Source organism: Ctenocephalides felis, unplaced genomic scaffold, assembly GCF_003426905.1.
Source record: "Ctenocephalides felis isolate EL2017-DRISC unplaced genomic scaffold, ASM342690v1 CF-g0.4_SCAFFOLD_03571, whole genome shotgun sequence".
Classification (NCBI taxonomy): domain Eukaryota; kingdom Metazoa; phylum Arthropoda; class Insecta; order Siphonaptera; family Pulicidae; genus Ctenocephalides; species Ctenocephalides felis.
Window position 1 is genome coordinate 54774593 of NW_020539725.1, and position 22384 is coordinate 54796976.

The 22384-nt window shown below is 31.9% G+C and overlaps 2 protein-coding genes across 2 annotated transcripts in view; both read left to right on the forward strand.

Moving 5' to 3' along the window:
* The window catches only part of LOC113384610 (xaa-Pro dipeptidase-like), a 187403-nt gene that overhangs the window by 139145 nt on the left and 25874 nt on the right, over positions 1-22384 (forward strand).
* On the forward strand, positions 19430-20826 carry LOC113384611. Its single transcript, XM_026622359.1, has 5 exons — positions 19430-19904; positions 19974-20063; positions 20125-20415; positions 20492-20601; positions 20757-20826. Exons 1-5 carry the CDS (start codon positions 19497-19499, stop codon positions 20803-20805), a joined length of 948 nt encoding a protein of 315 aa, XP_026478144.1. The 5' UTR covers positions 19430-19496; the 3' UTR covers positions 20806-20826.

The following is a 22384-nucleotide window of genomic DNA, read 5'->3' on the forward strand; positions in this document are numbered from 1 at the left end:
GATCTGAATATAGAATTTACAAAAGCAGTTATAAAAATAAACAGTGTTCAATATTTTTAAAACCTGGAACATCATTCAAATTCTTGAGTCACCAATTTCAATAAGATTGTAAAAAAAGTTTTCCAAAAATAATACTGAAGACCTTTAGCACTACCACATCTTTGCAGAAATGAACAGAATTGGCAAATCACTCATCGGATTGTTTTTGCAACTATTGACATAGTAAAATTTATGATCATAATTTTATGTTTGTTTGAAAGTGTGTGTGTATGAGTGAGTGAGTGAGTGAATGATATAAACCAAATTGCCCATAGGTCTATACTGTATTCGGATTGCAATTGGAAAAAAAATCAAACCGCACGGAATATTTTTTTTTAAATTTTCATGATGATTACAATGAATTCTGTCACTCAGTTGCGGATGACGCTCAGCTTTGGGACAACCTGTATAGTAATTATACAATATAGCAATAGGATGTCGTAATTTTTATGGAAAGTCAAACTTATGGGATGGGGTTATAATCTATTCTACTAACTATACTCTATATAACTTACATATATCAATTATATAGCTATAGCATCGCCGCCGCCCCCAAATGGCGGTTGTACCGAACTCGACATCGCCCGTAACACGGCATATTCCCGCAAACGTTGCTTGGTCGGCGAAACGTTGGTCATGTTCCAAAACCGCGGCGGGCGCATAAGGGAGCTGCCCGTTGCCGTCCGCGAATTCGACCACGCTCCGATATACAAGCAGAAGGCGATTGCCACGACGCCGGCGACCGTGACGGCACCGAATAATGTTACGGCTGAGAAGCTGAGGATACTTTTCAGGGCTCTGAGACACAGGCAATATATAGATAATAGATTTATAATTTGTAAAAATATATTTATAAAGTAGATGGGGTAGGACGGGGCACAAGGGTAAGGTGACCCATATGTAACGGTTTGGCCGGGACTGTCCCGGATTTCCATCTTGTGTCCCGGGTTTTTCTAAAGGGGTCAGAAAACACGCGAGATTTCAGCCTCAATTTCGAATGTTATAAAAATCAAATCACTAACAAATCCTACAATTTTTTTCAAAATATACAATTTTATAACCGATAATAGTGAAATTCAATAATAATTAATAACTTAATAACATATAAATGTAAAAAAATGTTGTACCGGATTTAGATCTTCTGTCCCTGATTGTCCCGGTTTTTCGAAAATTAATAAAAATTATAATAATAAACAAACAAGTGCTATTTTTTTATTTAAATTAATTATAAATAAAATTGATTAGAATTTTACAAAAGCGAGAAAAACAGAAATAAAACATAGATAAAAAAGTACTACATATAATTCAGTAATAAAGTTCTTACTAAAAGAATTTCATCAAAACAAATAACACATATCAAAGAAACAACTCTCTGACTATGCTCCGAAAAACTCCCATCATTGTAGAAATGTTTTTTTTGCTGTTTTACAAAAATTTGTTTTCTGGTTCTTTTTACCTCATAGGCAGAGTAAAATGGGACGGCCAGGGCAAACAGGTCCAATGTCATATTTTTTTTAAATTTTAAAGGGATTTACGAAATAACAGCTACATTATTCAACCAATACAAAATAAAAATTTCATGGTTACATTTTTTGCAGAGAGAACTCTGAATATAACCTTGATCTGGTATTTTGTCAGAAATATTCATTAGCAGAGTTGGAATAAATACTTATTAAATCTGTTGTAAAATTCTGTTTTTTTAACTTAATTTACTTTTTTATTAACTATTTATAAAACAATTGATTAACGTACACTTAAAAATTATATTAAGGACTTTGAAGCTAAACAATAGTAATCACAACTAAAAAAAAACTAACTAGTGGGGTGCATGGCATTGTGCCTTAAGATAAATTGCTAGAACTTCTTGCCCCGTAATTAAAAATCTTAATATGGAACCCAAAAAATTTACACAAAATATGTACACCATAGATGAGGAAAGGTGTACACATTCTTAAAATCTCTATAAAATATCTGATAATTTGATGTACATGTCCAATAAACATTCTTGACCGCCAAATGACAATTTTTTAAATTATTTTTATTGAGAGTCCATAACCGCTGAACCTGCCTTCCTAAAAATTCAATCAGTAGTTCATCTTGACCATACAAGTAAAATGTTTTTTGAATTATTAAAATCGGACTTTCCGTTTTCTTAAAAACTGAGTTACTGTTTTTGGCACTTTTTGCCCCGTATCTTCGAAACGGCTAGACCTGCCTTTGCCAAAAACTAATCAACACGCCTCCTTATCAATACGAATCGAATGTTTTTTGAATTATTCAAATCGTTTCCGAAATCGTCGACGAAAAACTGTATCCGCACACACGCACACACGACACACACATCCATTTTTTCTAAGATATGCCAAAATGTTCAAAAACCTTTGAAACGTAAAAAAAATTATTTTTGATTTTTTTGCGATTACTATGACTTATCCTACGGGAAGTTAACAACGAAAGAAAATACTTTTGTTATGGATTTTCTAACTTTATCGTTTATTTCCCGATAGCAACATCGTAGGAATCAAGATGATGGATCGTTATGCATATTTTTCTCTCTATTTTCAAATATTGTTGTTAGAAAAAACTTGTTTATAAGATATTGGTGGTAGACCTTTAAGCCCCGCTCTACTATATTTTACAAAAATTCTTCATGCGAGAACTCAATGTTCTCAACGAATTTATAATTACAAAAAAAGTCGCATAAAATTTATAAAAAAATCCTCACAGAAAATTTGTGAAAGATAATTTTCCTAAATTAGAAGTTAAAATAAACCTATGACCAGGACCACATTTTCGGGCGTGTTTGCAATCGCAGCCGAAGCACCAGATTCGCCACTCCTGGCCCATCGTGCTCTGCGCCGTCTGCGGCAAATAGAAAGGACTTACGCGAAAGGAGGCAAAACCTACCCTCGAGGTTCCCAAGCGCGGAGTTCGCGAGTTATAGAAAGTTTGGATACGTATCATCCGGAAATGTTCAAACTTGTGCGAACCATGAGACAGGGTTGCACCACCGAACAACTTCTGGAAAGCGCGGCTGGAATGGGTGGAATTATCGGTGCAGCCTTAGCGGATGAGGTTGATAATTCCTGATTTTAAAATTTGTTGTTCATTCAATCAATAGGGGTAGAAGATTAAATAGAAGTAGTAGAAGCCCAAAAGCTGGTGGTAAATAAATAGGGATGGGATTTATATGTTATAGTGTATATTCTTCTTGATACTATTTTTATATGAATAATATATATTTGTCTGAGATTTTTAACCTTGATGAAAAAACTGGATTAAGTAATATCAAAATATGGAAGTTGCAATACTTAAATCTGGTATAATATTTATCGATTTTCCATAAATTATTATTTTCTATAGTTTGTCATGGATTATATAAATAGAAACTTTATTTTGCGTAATAATAATGATTAAAATTGATGATCGAAGAATTTAGTCAGTTTTATAAACGAGTCTTGAATCTCAACGGTACTTTAATCACATTGACTCATAGAACTACTTTGTGGGTGGTATATAGTCAGAAGTAGTAATATATCAACTTGCCAACTGTTGGACGTCTGCAAGGTTGAAAGGTGGCCTATTGGCGCAATTCCATATAAATATCTAATATACCGATGCACTTTAAATAGGTTAATAAGTATACAAAGCGGATATGTAAGGAGATTTGTAGGATAATCATAAATTAAATGGTAAAGTAGAACTGACCTATTGCAAATGTACAATTTTGTATATTTGAAAAGCCCAATTAGTTTTCATTAGGTCCATTGATCACGTGAGGCATATAGAGTTTGGCAAAAAATCACGAATTATTACAAGCGAGAGAAGGGTCTAGTTAGATCAAGTGCATTTATTTTTGACCTGACTAAAAAAAAATCCATTTTTTTTTTAATTTTCCAAAAATTTTAATTTAGTTTATTTATAAACAGTTTTTTATAGATACGCAAAATACGAGTTATATTGGGTGGGAAAGGGGTTTTAATCCAATTATCACCAGGTATTATCATGGAGGAGGGAAAGTCCAAAAATTCTTGAAAATCGATTACGTGGTTAATGGACGACTGCTTAGTTTTAGTTAAAAATGAGTTAGTTTTAGATACATATAAATGAAAATTTGATTTAAATTTTTATTTAGATTTTTATTAAAATGAATAGTTCTTATTGTAGTGTTGGTCTACATCCTATATATTCTTGTTTAAAATTTCTATTATAAAATAGATTGTTATGCGAGCATCTGATGGGTTGCTCAACCCACAACAACTTTGTAGAGCTGCAAGCACATTACCGCCCCATCGGGCCTCCCAGTTGTGGCAAGGGGCTGCAGTATTGCAGGTATTCCAAGAATATATCAATAATATGCCATCTATGATAAGATTCATAGAAACGAGACGTTTGGTAATTGGTAATTTAATTTTATCACATTATCGTCTAACGATGATGAGTTTATTTGATGAGTCATATCTATCATACTGAACTTTTATAAGCAACTTTATTAGTAAATTTCACATTTGTAGATATACAAAATATTCTTATTAAAGTGTATTAGAAGCTAACCAATATAAAATTTATCATGATTACATATGATGATCATATATCTGGTACAACTACTTTCCAGCTGATGTTGTCCAGCGCGATCTATCTATTTTATTTTTCAGCATTAAATTTAGTGTCGAATCATAATATAATGATTATTGAAATTTTTTAATAAAATTCAGGAAGCAGGGCTTCTAGAACCCTGTGATGGGGTTCTGTTTCTTGCAACTTTGTCACGATTTTCTAGAGGAGCAGGTGCAATTTTGGACATTGCTGAATCCGTTATCGTTGGACGTGAAAGAGACCTGGAAATGCGACATGTCACTGCAGCTTTGCAGGCAAATTGCAAATTTTTGCTTATAAATAAATAAATTCAATTTATAATTGAATCGAGATAGTAGCGACAAATTAAAAATAACCGGTTCTTATAATTTTTTGTGAAAAATGCTTTTTACGAATTTTGAGGAAATTTGCTAATGATTAATTACCACAGTTTGTATCTTGAAATAATTTTGTCTTCATCCAAACCCAATATTGACCAAGTAATAATTCCTCCCAGGGTCTCGCCAACAGCGATCGAACTCCTTCAGACAAACTCCTAAAATCCTTAACGCTTTCTTTCGAATTGAATATGTTGAGTTTGAATCTAAGTGGATCAAAGGAAATACGTCTTCCTAAACATATAGAAGAGCATCATATTGATAAAAGTCTTCATAGTAATTCCGAAAAAAGACGTCGGATGCAATCCGAGCAACAGTTGCGAAATACAGTACAAAGTTTGACCACTTTGAAGTACAATAATCTTTCTATAATGAGAGGATTACGAAAACATTGTGTGGATGTTACTCGGGAAGATAGTATTGCTAAATACAAGAGCTAGTAAGAATAATTAATAATTGAAATAAAATTAACTTAAATTGTATGTATGAAATTGATTATTTTAACGGAATTTCAAATAATTCATTTATAAGTTCCTCGAACCTCATCTTTCCAATTATATTTGTAACAAGAAATGGCATGTTGCTCCTTCGTATTAAAAAGAAACAATTTCACGAAAGAAATATATAAATTAGTAAAGTTTGACAGTTTGAAGCTTTGGAAGTTTAAAACATCAAAAGAAAATGTGAAATGAAAAATATATAGCATTTTATTACATTCTATTTTTAATCTTCAAAGAAAAATTAAATGAAAAGTTTTTACTTTTGAATTGGTCTAATCAATCGAGAAATTTGTTGTATATAACATACAATACAATACAAGGAATTATAGATTTTTTTTTAAAATTAATAATGATATTTGTGTCCTTATAACACTAGATTTTATAAACTTATTAAATTCTCACTTTCGCACCAGTTATGCAATAAAGAAAACCACTATAAGTTATAAAACATGTATTATCTTTAGATTTTGGATTCGTACAGACACTAATAAAAGTCACTTATTACATTAATTATACATTAAAACACAACTCCCTATCTTGTTACGAAGAACAACTCGTACGGTTAAGTTATCTAAAACAGCTTAGCAGGACTAAGTTGTTTTATTAATTAATCCACCGGTAACGTTCAAATCCAATGTCAGAAATGCCGGCGAACCCAGGTCAAAATTTCTGTATTTGGTCAGCGAACGTTGTTCGGAGCCCTGTCTAAAGTTTTCAACTTTTCCAGTAATAGTTTTCGCGTTTAGTTCGAATTTCAGAGATGCCGGCGAACCCAGGTCAAAATCTCAGTATTTCACTACTAAACGGAAAACTAACTACTTTAATATTAATTATTTCTGCATTTAATTTAGTATCAGAAATGCCGGCGAACCCAGGTCAAAATTTCTGTATCTTTTAATTAAATGCGTTAAAATCAAAACTAAAACACTGACTCACTTTTTAACAGGAATGCTGCGCCTTTTATACAAAAATGTCCACCCTGATTTTCGGTGGGGGATTGAATCGAATTTGTTCGTCACAGCATTTCTGTTACTTTTTCTCTTTCCCCGTAGGCAAAAATTATTCAATCTCCCTCGCACTAATGGGAATCTTTAAAATAATTTTTGCCTCTAGGATTCCTATAACTAGGCTATGCGCTAGAGACTCGAGCGTGTTTGTGTTTAATTTCTGTCAACAGATACACTCAGCGCTGCAAGCCTCAGCATAGCTGCAATACATTTAACTAAACTAAACTAAATCATATAATATTATTTAAATAATATGCACGCTACATCCTTTATTTATCTCCAACTTAATTTTACTTACCTCTTAAGATGCAGTGTCCGAATACTTTTTAATTGATAATTTATTTCTGAATCATAAGAATAGAAAATCAATTATTCAATATAAAAATTTTTGCTAACTAAAATATATGATAAGGGAACAAAGATATATAATGAATCATAATTAAGCTAGTTCTCATTTAATCGTAAGTTGATTCCGAATATTCTTATTTTTCAATAATTTGGCTTATTTGGTATATTTTTCCTATTAGCATGGGCTCAAGATACCCAGTCCTACCATATTCGACCAAATTGAGTGCTCAAATGAATAATTTCAAATTTGGATACCAAGATATGAGAAGTAAAAAAAGATCAGTGGACGTGGATGTTGCTTTAGATTTACTTAAATATTGTGAAATCACTCGAGTTCGAGATCCTGTACTTCTTGATGCTTGTGCAGACGCTTTTATAACTAATTTTTCAACGGTCAGTGAAATTGATAATTACAGTAAATATTTCTCGGCTAAAAGCGAGTTGATTCGAATCAAGTTAATTGTGATTTCAATCACTTGATTTGAGTTGGCATATGACTATTTATTACCCAGATTCTTCCTTCCCAACTTCGATGGTTCTTGACGCCATTTGGTCAACTGAACTACACTCCGCGTTCGGCCGAGTACGACGAATTGGCGGTACGTAGTCTGGAGCGCTTCCTCCTTTTGGCACCGGCGGCCGATGTCCTGGCCTCAATGTTGGCGCTCACGTATCGGGGTCGATGTCCTCCCCATATCGCCAAATTGGCATTCACGCAGAAATTCATAGAAGGACTTCAGGCTAGTTGATAATAATTGATACAGAAAACTTTTGTTATATTTAAATGGGCTAAATATTTTGAAATTGAATGTCTTCCTTAACACGTTAATCGCCATGTCAGCCATATGTGTCTGATGCTAGGAAGGTCTACATGATCCTCGTCAGGCATTTATGTCTGAAATGAAATTTGGTAGAAGATGAAAAATGTATTTTAGGGCCATGTTTAGTCTTATATCTGTGGCATAAAAAGTAGTGTTTTACCAAGAATTTAGACTAATTTTTTTTTGATACAAGTTTTCTTGATACATTTTTAACTGACATTATCTTAAAAAATTACCAATCGTTCATATAATTGTTTTCTGGTAATATGGTGGTGATTAACGTCCTAAATAGGAACCTGGGCCGCAGTCTTGGTCGACACTGTTATCTCATCTGAAATCTTTGGACGACGCGATGACTTTAGAATTCAATGCGCGATATCCTGGTCCGATGCTCGCTTCCGTTAAAAAAGATCGATTGCCAAATATGAAGATAAGACGGACGTTGCCCAAAGACGACACCAGGGTGCGGAAACTGATTGCGAAATCATTAGAGGATTTAGAGAAAGCGGCTGATCCCGGGAAAAGGTCAAACCTAAAATCAAAATGAATAATTACATTATGTATGTATAAATCAGTGGTCGGGGAATGGGGGAAAATTACTCCAAATGGGGTAAAAATAAATGTTTTGGGGTAAAACGTATATATTTTTAATTAATATTTACAATATATGCTGCGTAGTTGTCTGAATAGGGGTAAGTTCTCTTTGGCATGGGGTTAAATCAACTTAGACTTGACCCCAAATATTTTGGGGTAATGATTAAAAAAGTTTTCTGACCACTGATGCATTATATAACTATAACAAAAACTATATCATTAGAACAGTGGGTATCAGAATGGGTTTAAATTTGTAGGCAATTTTTCAGTGGTTCATGGGATATGAAAAGTGTATTTTATTAAGATAATCTGGTCACCTAGTCAAAAAACATATTTTAAGGGGGTATTCTAGTGTAGAGCGATAAATTTTAGGTCATTTTTAAAGTGTCGTAAAAGAAAGCATTGAATGTTTTTACTATCAATTTTTTTACCACTTTTTTATTAATATTATTAAAATACAATACAAAAATTAAAAATAAAGTTGAAAATTGAATAAACTGGCAGCTGATGAAGTGGGGGGTCTCAAAAAATTGGCACCTCAGTCTTGACATGATTTCAGCCCTTCTAGCTATCCGAAATCAAAGAAATAAAAAGATTATTAATCTACAATAAAGTCGCAATCGCCCGAACTAGCGATGAGTAAAAAATTCTGTTTTACAAATTGGCGACCGTTTGAAAAAAAAGTGTTTTTTTACTGTTTTTTTGAGTTTCTCGAGTTTTTTAAAAATAGTGAAAAATGGAATTTGGGGATAATCCTAGTTCGGGCTATAGATAGGTCTATAAACAAGACTCTCTGAACATTTCAAGTAAATCGGTCGATTAAAACTCGAGAAATCGTGTCAACAGTACTGAAAAAGTCTGCCCTGAGAAAAACGCATTTAAAGTTTTGCGTGAAACCAAACCAGTATGGAGACCGAATTAGTAAAATGCCTATATCTCCGAAAATAATTCGAATTTTCAAAAACCTCGTACCCATATTCTTAGATAGTCAAACTTTGAAAATATGATATAAAAAAAATTTGATTTTTTGAATTTTTACACTAGAATACCCCCTTAAGTTATTTGATTTAATAACTGCGTCCATTACAAGTTCTCGTTTTGGACTTTAAATGATAAATATTGTCACCATGACCATAAAAACAGAAAAAAATCTATTTAATCCAATTTGTTGGTATTTTAAGTCACAACTGATCTATAAAGTTTACACTTATGTATATGAAAAAAATATTCCAGGTTGAAAATTTTATCACAGGTCATAAATGATAAGAAGGCACTTAATCACGTGAGGTTTTTAGGGGAAACCCAATGTTTGACAAAAAATCACGAAATATCACGTGGGGGAGGGAGGGGTATAGTAATATATTACTTGTATTTATTTTTTACGTCATTTTTATTGGAAAAATCCGAATATTTAAAAAAAATAAAAAAATTCACAGTTTTTTCTCGTAACTAAAAAAACACCTGATGTTTGGTTGGAAATGGGGGGGTTTATTTTGAATATCACCATTCTACATTCAAAATGACCCAGGGGGAGGAGGGTTCCAAAAAACTTCAAAAAAATCGATCACGTGATTAATGTACGCCCCTTAATGTTATCTGACAACATTATAAAATTTAGATTTATGCATCATCTCACGAAAAATGCTATAATTATTTGGTGCAAAAATTAAAATAAATGGATTGTGACTTGAAAGTCACACAGGTTAATAGAGTGTTAGTTTAACTTCAGCACAATTTTTACTCCATTTCACCCAAACTTTAATATAACTATTCTATATTTTCCAATTATTATAATAATAAGCCTATTACAGTGACTTTTCATCAATAGTGAAAGTCAATTCAAATCAGTAAATTAGTTCTGCATTCACGACTAAAGCTTTCGCCTCTCTCGGTAAAAGTACTTCCTCAACTTAATCCTGTCTAGATTAGATTCAGCGTCCGATATCAAATATTCTACAGTACCGCTTATTGCAAAAGTTTGCAAGAATAATGTAATTCTATCACTTTATCTTCAGTTACCATCTAAAAACTGATATATTTGCATACAGGTTCACAAGACAGGTGAAAATAACCCGTATGCCCGATGAATCGGATATATGCATGGCCGATCTTGTAATGCATCCGGGTGATGTAAAGGAAGCGACTGTCGCTTCCAGAATGCGAAATACGAATGTAGCTGTTCTTATCAATTTGCCAGAACATCTTTGCATAAATATCGGCGAGGATACCGACGATAGAGTCCAAGATACGCTCATTGGTAAAAGATTGAAATTTTGTCTTAGGATATTGTTTGGCCTAGGGCAGGATTTGACTCCTCGGCATTTACTTTAGCGACTAAGTGGCCAATTCTCCAATGAAATATAAATATTATGGCAACCCTATATTACGGTCCTATCTTTGTATGAATTGGTAGTAAAAACTTTCAAAAATGTCTGGATCAGGCGGTTTTCATATAAAACCTAACTTCACATATGTGTTATCAATGAGATCCCAGAAGATGCACCTATGATAAAATTATTTGATGTTTACGCCTTTTGGAGGTTAGGTTTTATGAGTGAAACGCCTGATCGCACAGCAAATACATAGCTTTTTGTAACTTCTGTAAAACTAATCGTAACCACATTATGTTCGGCATCAACTCTTCAAAACTTTTAACTCTTATTAATTCATACATTCACCATTTTATTCAAGTTTGTGTTTTACATCATTATAGATTATGTATTTTTACCGTAATCTCCAGAACATTCATTGTAGATAATTTGTATATTTTATCAATGAATATGATTGTTTCCTCTAGGAAGTGAAGAAATGCGCATACGCCATTTACGCAAGTTGGGTTTCAAAGTAGTCTCTTTAGATTATGACAGCATGGATAGACTTCTTTACAACCCTATAAAAATGAATTCATACTTGAGAAATAAATTTGACGAAGCACTGAATTGTCTCTAAATCAATAATAAATAATGGAACAAGTTAAATGAACAATGCTGATCTATGATTCTCTAAATCTTTGGTCTATGAAGATCTTTCCACGACTGTGATTGTGCTACAAATAAATTTATTTACTTAAATTCTTCGGTGACATAAAAATAGAAAACTATGAAATTTTTGTTTTGGACATTTATATATGTATTTTCGTAAAACCTGTAAAATATTATTAAAAAAATCGCAAATGACTCCTGTAACTGATATATAAATATAGTTTGTAACAAAGATAATAAACATATGGCAAAATTGTGTTTTATTGAAATATATATATATATATATATATATATATATACAGTGTGTCCCAGAACTCAACATCAAGCCGAATATGTCCATAATTGTCTTACAAAAAAATTAGAAAAAAAAATTTTCATTTTCTTTGTAAATTACAAGCTTTTAAGTGCAACTTAGAGCTTTAGTGAAATTGTGACCATTTTTTGGTTATTGTGGTAAATTTTTATTACTTTTGTTCATTTGAATGTTGGAACTGCAACCGTAAACAGTATTTCTAGGACCTCAGTTAAAAATAATGGCACATTTGCCCTTTTCAAAGATTTTGCCGTTTTCAAAGATTAAGACTTTTTGTCAAACTGAATTTAAAATTTTCAAAGTTGTTCGACTTTGAGAAACCTTCCTTTAAAAAAATGTACTAAAGAATGCTGGCAAGCTCTATCAATAGTTGGCGCATTGAGGATTGTAAAATAGTAAAATACTTGATAGTTTCATAATGAAACAATTCCAGCAAAAAATAAAAATCTAACAATATATATTTTCAATTATAGTTATATAAATATATATTTTAAATATGTATAATTGGGCAGAATATAAAATTTAATTGTTGTTGTATATAATGCTATTACAATATTTCTCAAATTTTGCTTTGAAATGGTGTACTTTGTGTTCTGTATTCAAGAAAAGCTAAAAATGCATTGCACACAATTCAGAAATAAATACATTTTGTAATAAAATTGTTGGCAATTAGTTTTTAGAGTATTTTCGGTGTTAATGAAATATTTATTTCAAGCAATAAATAAAATTACATATAATTTTTTGTGGTATAACTACAATCTTATGGAACCGGTGATATTTAAAGAATTAGAATTGAATTCTAAAGAACAATCAATACTTTTGAAAATTTATTCAATCTCTATTATCAAATTTGATTTAGATCATCTGAATTACTAGCGATTTTAACTAAAACAATGAAATTATCATTATTAATCTTGAGGAGGCGTCCATTAATCACGTGATTGATTTTTAAGGATTTTTGAATCCCACCCTTGGTGATATTTAAGATTAAGCTCCTTTCTCCATCCAACATCATGTGTATTTGTAGTATCTAGAAAAAATCGTAAATTTTTTGAAAATGTTTTCAAATGAAAAATAGATTAAAAATAAATTCACGTGATATCTTACATAGGCTTTTAACGTTATATTTTCTAATTTTTTTCAAACCCCCCCCCCCTTTTAAGTCACACGTAATTATTGGACGCCACGTATTAAGCAAGTAATTTATTATTTTGATGCAAAATGTTGAGAAATACTGTACAAATTCTATTACATCAACAACAATTTTTTACCAACTTGAGTGATTTTCACAAGTCATTTTCATACCTTGATACAAATTATGCTAATCATATTTCCTCCCCAGTCGTGTAGTGAAATCGGAGGCCGAATTGGAAGTGCTGCGCTATGTGACGCGGGTGTCCTCTGACGCCACAAGCAAGTGATGATCGACTGCCGCCCCGGCTGCATGGAGTACTTCGCCGAGGCGGTTTTCATGCGACACGTCTACGGCGAGGCGGGCTGCAGGCAGGTCAGCTACACAAACATCTGCGGTAGTGGTCTGAACTCTGCAGTTTTGCATTATGGTCACGCCGGGGCCCCTAATGATAGGCTGATAAACGATGGCGATATGTGGTAAGGGAAAAATTGGAGATTCACTTTCCCGCATTTATTTCTTATCTCCATTATTATTATTCACTTTTTATACGCTTTTATGCATTAACCTTTTAACACTTTTGCTTCCATGCCTCCTCGGCTTTCAGTTCTCTGTATTTTCTCTTCTGGCGTAAATCATCAACCATCTGCATTCTTCTTGTATTCAATCCTTCAATGACCTTCTATTTTTGTTTTGACGACGTCGTGTAGGTGACACTCGTTTTGCAGAATGGCTCCAATCCAGTTTCCTTTTCTAATGATCGTGCTCAGTAGAATTCTTTTCCTGAACTCTATTTAGCACTTCTTTATTTGTTACCTTATCTGTCCATTTTATTTTCTACATTTGCTTCCAGTACCACATTTCAATTTCCTTTCTTGGAGTTCATGTCTCTGATCTCTAGAAGGGTTATGCTCCAGATAAAATTTACAAACTTCCCGAAGGAGAAGTTTGTTTTCATCAAAAAATCCGATTTGCTAATTTTATGTTTTCTCATTCTGAATCGAATGAGACCAAATTTGGAAAAAGTATGTATGTGTGTATGTGTGTGTGTATGAACAGATTTTTCGCCGTAAATCGACGTTTTCTCAAAAACGGCTGGACCCATTTCAAAAATTTAAAAGCCATTCGATGTATTTCGATGAGGATTATTGTTTGTCACTTTTGTGCAACGATCGACCAAGCCGTTTCCTTATAAATAGCAGAAAAGTGAAAAAATTTTCGTCTTCGTTTTAGCCCGCAATTCTGAATCGATTTTGAAAATTCAAATATATTGGTTGGGAATCGTGCTGATTAGTTTTTGGTGGAGATCGGCCGGGCCGTTTTCTTGTAATAACGTATTGAAAATTTTCTTTTTGACGATTATTATTATTATTATTTTGACGGTTGATACCATAGTCTTATAGATCATACTAAAATATTACGGCCCTACGACAAGTCGTTTAATTTTAAAAAATTGTCAAAGATTGCAAAAATTAGTATCGTTTTTTTGGCATTTGTCAAAATTAGACCTTTGATCGACGTTTTCTCAAAAACGCCTGAACCGATTTCAGAAATTTAAAAGCCATTTGATGTATCTCAATGAGGACTATCGTTCGTCAGTTTTCTGCGACAATCTGCCAAGCCGTTTCTTTGTAATTTGGAAAAAAGTGGTAAACCCTTCGTTCACATTTAAGCTCATACTGCCAAATCGATTTTAATGAACATACTAAATCATTAAAGCCCTATGGAAACTGATTCAATTATAGAAATTGTTGATTTTTGAAATGTGCTTTTAGAAAATACTCCGCATTAACGTGTTCGTCATGTGTAATAAATCCACTAGGAATACTTTTAATCACATAAATTAATTTATTTTTATTAATTAAATGGATTATTTATACATTTCGGAAAGTTCATGTAACTTGCCTCAAGGCAAAATACCAATACCAACTAGTTGGAGTAGTAGTTATTTGATTGAAGCGCATTAGCTGATATATTTAAAACGATCTGTATTTTTTTTAAACGACTGCATTGTTTAGTATGAAGTCACTCCTATGGATTATCTTTCAAATTAATTTGTTTTAAATTTATCTTCATAAGTGTTTTTTATTTAGTTTGTTCGACATGGGTGGCAACTATTGCGGCTACGCTGCTGACATCACTTGCTCATTTCCTGCAAATGGAAAGTTCACCGATGACCAGAAACTGATCTACAATGCCGTCCTGGCTGCTAACCTGGCAGTACATGGCGCAGCTAAAGAAGGCGTGACCTGGTTGGAAATGCACCACTTGTCCAACAGAACTCTTCTCAGCAAGCTTAAGGAAGGCGGACTTCTTAAAGGCGACGTTGATGAAATGATGAATGTAAATATTGATTCAATGTGTTACAGTATTATTTGTCCATTAGTCAAATTTCAAAATATTTAATAAGCCAAAATTTAAAATAATATATAATTTTATTTTCGTCATTTCTTTTCCAATTATAGGCCCATTTAGGTGCAGTATTTCAGCCTCATGGTCTCGGCCATTTAATTGGATTGGATGTCCATGATTGCGGAGGATATCTTAAACATTGTCCAGCTCGTCCAACTGGTGGAAATGACTGCAAACTGCGTTTTAACAGACCTCTCTTGGCTGGCATGTGTGTCACCATTGAACCAGGCTGTTATTTCATAGATATCGTAGGTTTTATATTAAAAATAACTTCGTAACGGAGTTACTGGAAGTTTTCTCTTTCTTTCCAAAATAATGTAAAAATTTAATTAGAACTAAATTTGTAAATAGCTAAATAATGTAAAAATGTATTTATTGTTGTTTATGGATCTGATGAAATATTTGTATTGTACAGTAATTTCTATTTGCAACTTCAGTGTTATTTTTATAAATTTTTTAATAGTTCATATGGTTAAATGCCAACCATTTGAATTAATAAATTGCAATGTGTAGTATTTAAAAATTCGAGAAGTATTTTTAAATATCATATTTAAAATTAGGTTCTGGACCAAGCCCTTGCTGATCCTGCCAAGTGTAAATTCTTGGTTCCTGAAGTGATCAAGCGTTTCCGTGGAACTGGTGGTGTAAGAATAGAAGATGATGTAATTATCACCAAAGACGGTTGCGAAAATATGACTAAGGTCCCACGCACGTAAGTTCACTTTTAAAATTTTTTTACTACTCGGGAGAATAATTCAGAAGAATCTACATTGTTAAATGCCTTAATGCTTGATATGTTGTAATGAAGCTAGCTTTTGTAACCACTGATAGGTAGTTTCTGAAAATGTGAATTTTAAGAATGTTATTATAACTTATATATTGCATGCAATTTTGTTTACAATAAGCTTATTTATTTTTACAATTTTCAATTTTTTTTTCAGCGTGGAGGAAATCGAGAGCTGGATTGCACAGGGTAGAAATAAGTGCTAAACACAAGTTTTTTTGATACAATTTCAAATACCTACCAAAGTATTATGGTACCTGCATGCCCATTTATATATTTAGTAAATCCTAATCCTCTTAATTTACATTTTGTATAAATATAATATATAACTTTTCTTGTATTCAATTTTGAATTATACGTACAAATATATTTTTATAGTCAATTATTCATTTTATTATTAAAAGAAATTTTGTACAACAATAGTGCATTGAACTTGTGAAAACTGTTATGATAAAGCAAGATAAAATAAACAACACTATTAACAAATTTTTAAACTACAACAATTAATTATTATTTTTAATATTTTTTTTCGTTATCTGTCATAATAATAAATCGTTGGAACTTATGTTTTGTGCCAGATTTATTTTGAAATTTTATTAATTTGTTTAATGCAGAGAGTTGTTGAAAATCTAAACAATATCGTTATTAAAAAATAAAAGAACATGGATCGGCAATCAAACAATTCAAAAATTATGAGATGTTTTCAATATAAGATTTTTTTTAGATTTTTATCGCGCAGGTATAGCTATAGTTTCTTCAATCCATTGTACAAAATTTAATACATTAACATAAGCTCCAGGAACACCAGCATCTCCACAACCGATTCCCCAAGCTACCAGTCCTGGTATAAACCAGCGACCATTGATTTCACATGATAAAGGTGAGCCACCGTCTCCCTGAAAATAAAATAATATCATAAAAACCTACTGTTGCTGATTATAGCTTTGATTATTGTCATTGGGAAGTCAAGAATTAAACTTGAATTAAGCAAGAATATTTTATTACATGTAGGAGTGAATAAATAAAGCTATCAGATAGAGCTTTATTTTTTATTATTACCGTGCAAGCATCTTTTGCTATTTCTCCGCCAGCACAAATGAAACTTTCATCAAACACAAAGGCAGATCCAAGTCTGGTTTCACGTAGAGATGATTGGCAGCTATCTGCTGATTGTATTTTTACATCGACATGCTTCTGCACTTCCTGGAACTGGCCTGTGAAAGCATTTTTTCCCCATCCAGATACCCAGCATTTACAGCTAGATAATTATAAGTATAAAAAAGTTGTAGATTATCTTCTAATTATTTAAATTTTATCTAAATTTTTATATTTGTCTATACTATAAAGTTTTCATTTACTTGCAATTGCTGAATGATCTTGTTGGTAAGCAAGCTGCTCCAACAAGTGGTGAAGTACCTAGTAACACATTATTTTTGAGCCTTATGATTGCTATGTCATTGTGCAAGTTTTTTTTATTATAATCGAAATGAACTGCAATTCTATGAACAGCAAATTCTTCATGCCGAATTGGTTCTCGATCGGAAGATGCATCCCATTCGCCAAGACGCACTTTGAGTTCAGTATATAAGTTTTCATCAAGATCTCTACATTTTGGTATGATAAACATTTCATTAGATATTAAGTACTGAATTACATTAATATTTCTTTAAAATGAATGAGTACGCTAGATTTATTATATATTAATTAATTAATTAAATAAGTATAAGCTATGCATTATGAGCATATTATCAGGATCCGAAACTTCTATCCTAAGCATGAAATAAATCAAATTACTATCTTCTTTATCGGAATTGTGATTTTGAGTTTATATTTCATATATTTTCGTGTAACTAAAGCATATATGTCTTACTCAATATAAGGTTCAATTTTATGAGCAGCTGTTATAACATGTCTGTCGTCCACCAGAACTCCTGATCCTATATATACGTTATTTTTCATTATAACCGCTTGCCAAGGATACGCTCCAAATTGTGTCTGACCTGGACCAGTAGGTTCAAGTTGGGGCACCTAGAATAAAATGAAATAGTTTTTTTGGAGCTCGGTCTCATAAATTATCATTCATTTCTGTTTCTATTCGATTAGTTTGTTCCTGATTAGACATTTGGCAAATACCTCAGTGTACGAAAGACACAAATAATACTTCACCACAACTATGTTCATAAAAAAGCTTTTCTCATCGAAACATGTTATTCGTTTGGAATTTGTTAAACAAGTAAACTTGTTACACAAATAATATTTGTTTCGATGAAAAGAACTTTTTAACTTCTCGTAGGGTAGGTTATAGTAATCGCGAAATGATCGAAAATGAAAATTTTTATATATCTTTACCTTTCAAAGGTTTCTGAATATTTTGGCAGCATTACAAAAAACGGATGTATGTGTGCGTGTGTGTGTATGTGTGTATGTGTGCGTGTGCGCGTGTGTGTGCGTGCGGATACAAAGGGTATGGGCGTGTTTCCATACAGAATCGGCCCCACCCTGGTATTTAAATAATTTTGATGCCATTTTATAGATATTTAATTTTTTTTCATTTAAATGAATTTTTGAATAACAGAAGAAAAATGTACAGACTTTCGAATGATGCTAATTTAAAAGTAGTCCAAAAAGCCGCACTGGTAGAAAATGGAAAATTAAAAATCATTTTCACCTGTTCACACACTAACAAATAATTTTTTCACATTATTTGTTATGAACAACATAGACAAGATCAGTATAAATAGAATGACGTGTTAACATTTTTTCGATATCTCTGATATTTCCGACAAAAAGTGAGTTTGAAAACAGAAGCCACTTTCACATGTTTTCACTGATATCTCGGCCAAATGATGAGCCTCGGATTTGAAATTTGGTATTTCGAATTTTCTCGAAAATACCTATAAAATGGCATCAAAATTCGATTCTGTATGGAAACACGCCCAGACCCTTTTCGTCGACGATTTCGGGAACACCGATCGACCGATTTGAATAATTCGAAAAACATTCGATTCGTATTTATGAGGAGACGTGCTGATTAATTTTTGGCAGAGGCAGGTCTAGCCGTTCCGAAAATAATAAATAAAAATAAGTTAAAAAAATTAATTTGGCGGACAAAAATGTTTATTGGACATATGTACTTCAAATTAGCAGATATTTTATAGAGATTTTAATAATGTGTACATATTTTGTGTAATTTTTTTTGGGTTCCGTACAAAGATTTTTAATTACTGTACGGAAAGTTCCAGCAGTTTGCCCTAAGGCACGATGCCATGCACACCACTAGTTAGGTTGATTCGAATAATTCGAATCCCTTGATTGAAGTGGGTACATCGCTAGTTCAAATGCAGTACAAATGTACAAAAGATGTAGGCATGTTAAACAATACATACAAAATGTGTAGAAAAATACACATGAATGTGTCTTTATACACACACGTAAGTGTGTACTTACAATGGAGTGAACAATGCTGCGCATGCGCAGACTACTTCAGGCGACCTGTCAGTTTTATTTACAAGGACGAACCTTAATTGTCCTGTGCTTTAATTTTATGAAAAAATTTCAATCATCATCAGTGTGAAAATAAACGTGAAAAATAATGGAAAAGAAAGTATATTGTTTAATTGGTGAAAGGTGTAAATGTATCAAATATACAGTGAACGAACAAGTGTCTGATGTAAATATGATTCGGCGTTGTTTGGATGAAGCGCGCAGAAATGATCATATATTGGACATGATGCTGTTCAATAAATATATAGTTTTACAAAAAAGGGATATTGATCGAAATAATCAGTTTTGTGATATAGAAGAAGATGATGTTGTCGAAAATAAGAGTGATGTTCGAGTGGTATTAATTACAATCGATGAATCTACTCTTACAAACTACATTCCTTCAAATTCATCGACTTCCATTGAAATTTATGAAGGTGGTGAAGTAAATGAGAATGAATTCAAATCAGATGTTATTTTTGTAAATGACACAACTGACGTACCACATGTTCAGGAGGTTTGTTATAAAATTTAATGTATTTGTTTAGTACTTGATACAATTATCCAATGCTTGCGTTCTTTCCAGGATTCTACATCGGTTGAAGCTAATGAAGATTTGAACAAATCCGAGGTTATTTTTATAGATAACACAGCTGACATAACACCTGTTCAAAAGGTTTGTTGATGCATTTGTTTAGTACTTGATACAATTATCAACGTTCTCGTTCTTCTGGCAGGACATAAACCCCCCGAGCCTTGATACTGAACCTGTGCTCAGTAGAAAAAAATCATACATCAAAAAAAAATCTTTTCGTTCACTAGTATCATTACCTCCACTGACATTAGATTTGCACTATAAAATAAAAGAAGAGGGAATAACACGCAAAAATAGAAAGTACTTTATTGCACACTGGGGTTCCTACTTGTGGAACGTTACAAACAAAAACCCTAAACCCATCGATTATTATAAGTTGAGTGAAAAAATTATTGAAAACTACCCGAGTTTTGACATCGGTGAAGAAAGTTATGTAAGTACATAACTTATGTATGTTATTATCAATTATAGCATATAGTATTAAATGTTATTTTATTTGAAATGAACAGAATTCATTACGGAATTTATTGAGTAGTTGGATTCGGAATCGTCGAAGAAATATAAAAAAAGCTATTATAAATGAAAAAGAGAGACGAAGACGGATGCAATACCTCATTTCGTGAGTAGCCATAGAACAAAATCATTGTAAACCGTTAACTAAAAATATACGTTTTCTTCAAATTGTTAATATAATTTTCAATTTGTTTGATATATATGTATATATATATATATATATATATATATATATATATATATATATTTATTTATTTTTAGTAATGAAGACTACGAAACCAGTATCCAAGTCGAATTAAAAAAACTGTGAAAAATACATAAAAGTCAGGGAATGCATCACATGTGAAAAATATACTGAAAGTGACTCTGAATGATCACTGACTTTTCAAATAAAAATGAGACTCATCAGATAGTCAATATAATTAATGAATTTAATTCCTACACTTGGAGATAGAGAAATGGTAATTATTTTTCCAGAATACGTGTACCTAATATTTTTGTTTCTAATTACTATTTTATATTTTGTTTCATTCTAGGTCTTGCTCAAGTTTTTCATTTCAAAATATTTGGATGAAAATTATATTAAATGCAATTTAAAAGCAAGAAAATGAAGGCAAGATTTAAAAACTCTTACACATATTTTCTTGAGAAAATAATCATACAGAGTTGGTAAAATATTCTTACAAAGGTAATTGTATCTGTTCAATTGTTACTTAGAAAAATTATGCAATAAATTATTTTTATAATATCTATTTATTTTACTAAACTATATGCTCTGTAGTGTGTTGCTGCAAAGTGTAATGTTTTGATGTGTTAAATGACATGTTTCAAAGAAACAAATGGTTAAAATAACACACTCTAGTGTGTTATCAAATAAGTATAAAATGTAATTAAAATTGACTACATAGAAATAATATACTTTGCTGTATCAAAGAAACACATTTGGTAATAAAATGAAATTGTTTATGTTTGGAACATTATACATACCAGATACCTCTGTCCACAAGGAGGTACTCGACCAGAAACACAGCATGCTTGCATTCCTTCTAAGCAAGGATCGATATTTTGTACCCGCGTCTGTTGTAATCACAAATAATGAATCAATGAATTTATGAGTATTTCCTAAATAAATTTGGAAGTGGTGATATTTATACATTCAAGGAGTGCATTAACTTTAAGTGTTTAATTTAGGGAAAAGTTTTATATAGTTATTTTTTAAAAAAAATTGGAATTTTTTTCTAGTTTTAAAAAAAATATGTATATTTAGATAACACGCCAAACTTCTAATTTCATGAAAAGTGATAAATATTAATACTGTGGTACACCGACTTAAGACATACCTGACTTTGTGTGAAATTTTAACTATTCATTAATAGTGATTGTACAGTTTTATATGTTGAGTTTGCTTTTTTTGATTTTATAAATCATTATGGGTCTAAAGATAAGGGCTATTCCTCTTTAATTTATAAGCAGCTTTCTGAGCTCTGAAAGTTTGTGGATAACAATTACTCCGAATAAGTTGCAACAGCTCGAGCATGAGAGTTGTTCTGGGAAACATGTCTGATATCATGAATAGACAGGAAAAAACAAGAATTAAATTAATAAATAAAATTTATTTATTTTTTATTATTCAAAAAAATGGATCGAATTATTGACATTTCAATGTATTTATATGGAAAAAATTATTTTGAGATACGACATATGAACGTGGTTATGGAACGAATTAAACTCGTATGTCGGGGTACCACTGTATTTTCAAACCAAATTCTCTAAACGCAAAAAATACAAAAGATAAGTTTTGGTATTTATAAAAGTCATACGTTAATTTGAGAGCAAAATTTCTATTGACAAGTGATTTCTTAAAGAAAATGGCAATGTCTCTTGAATGA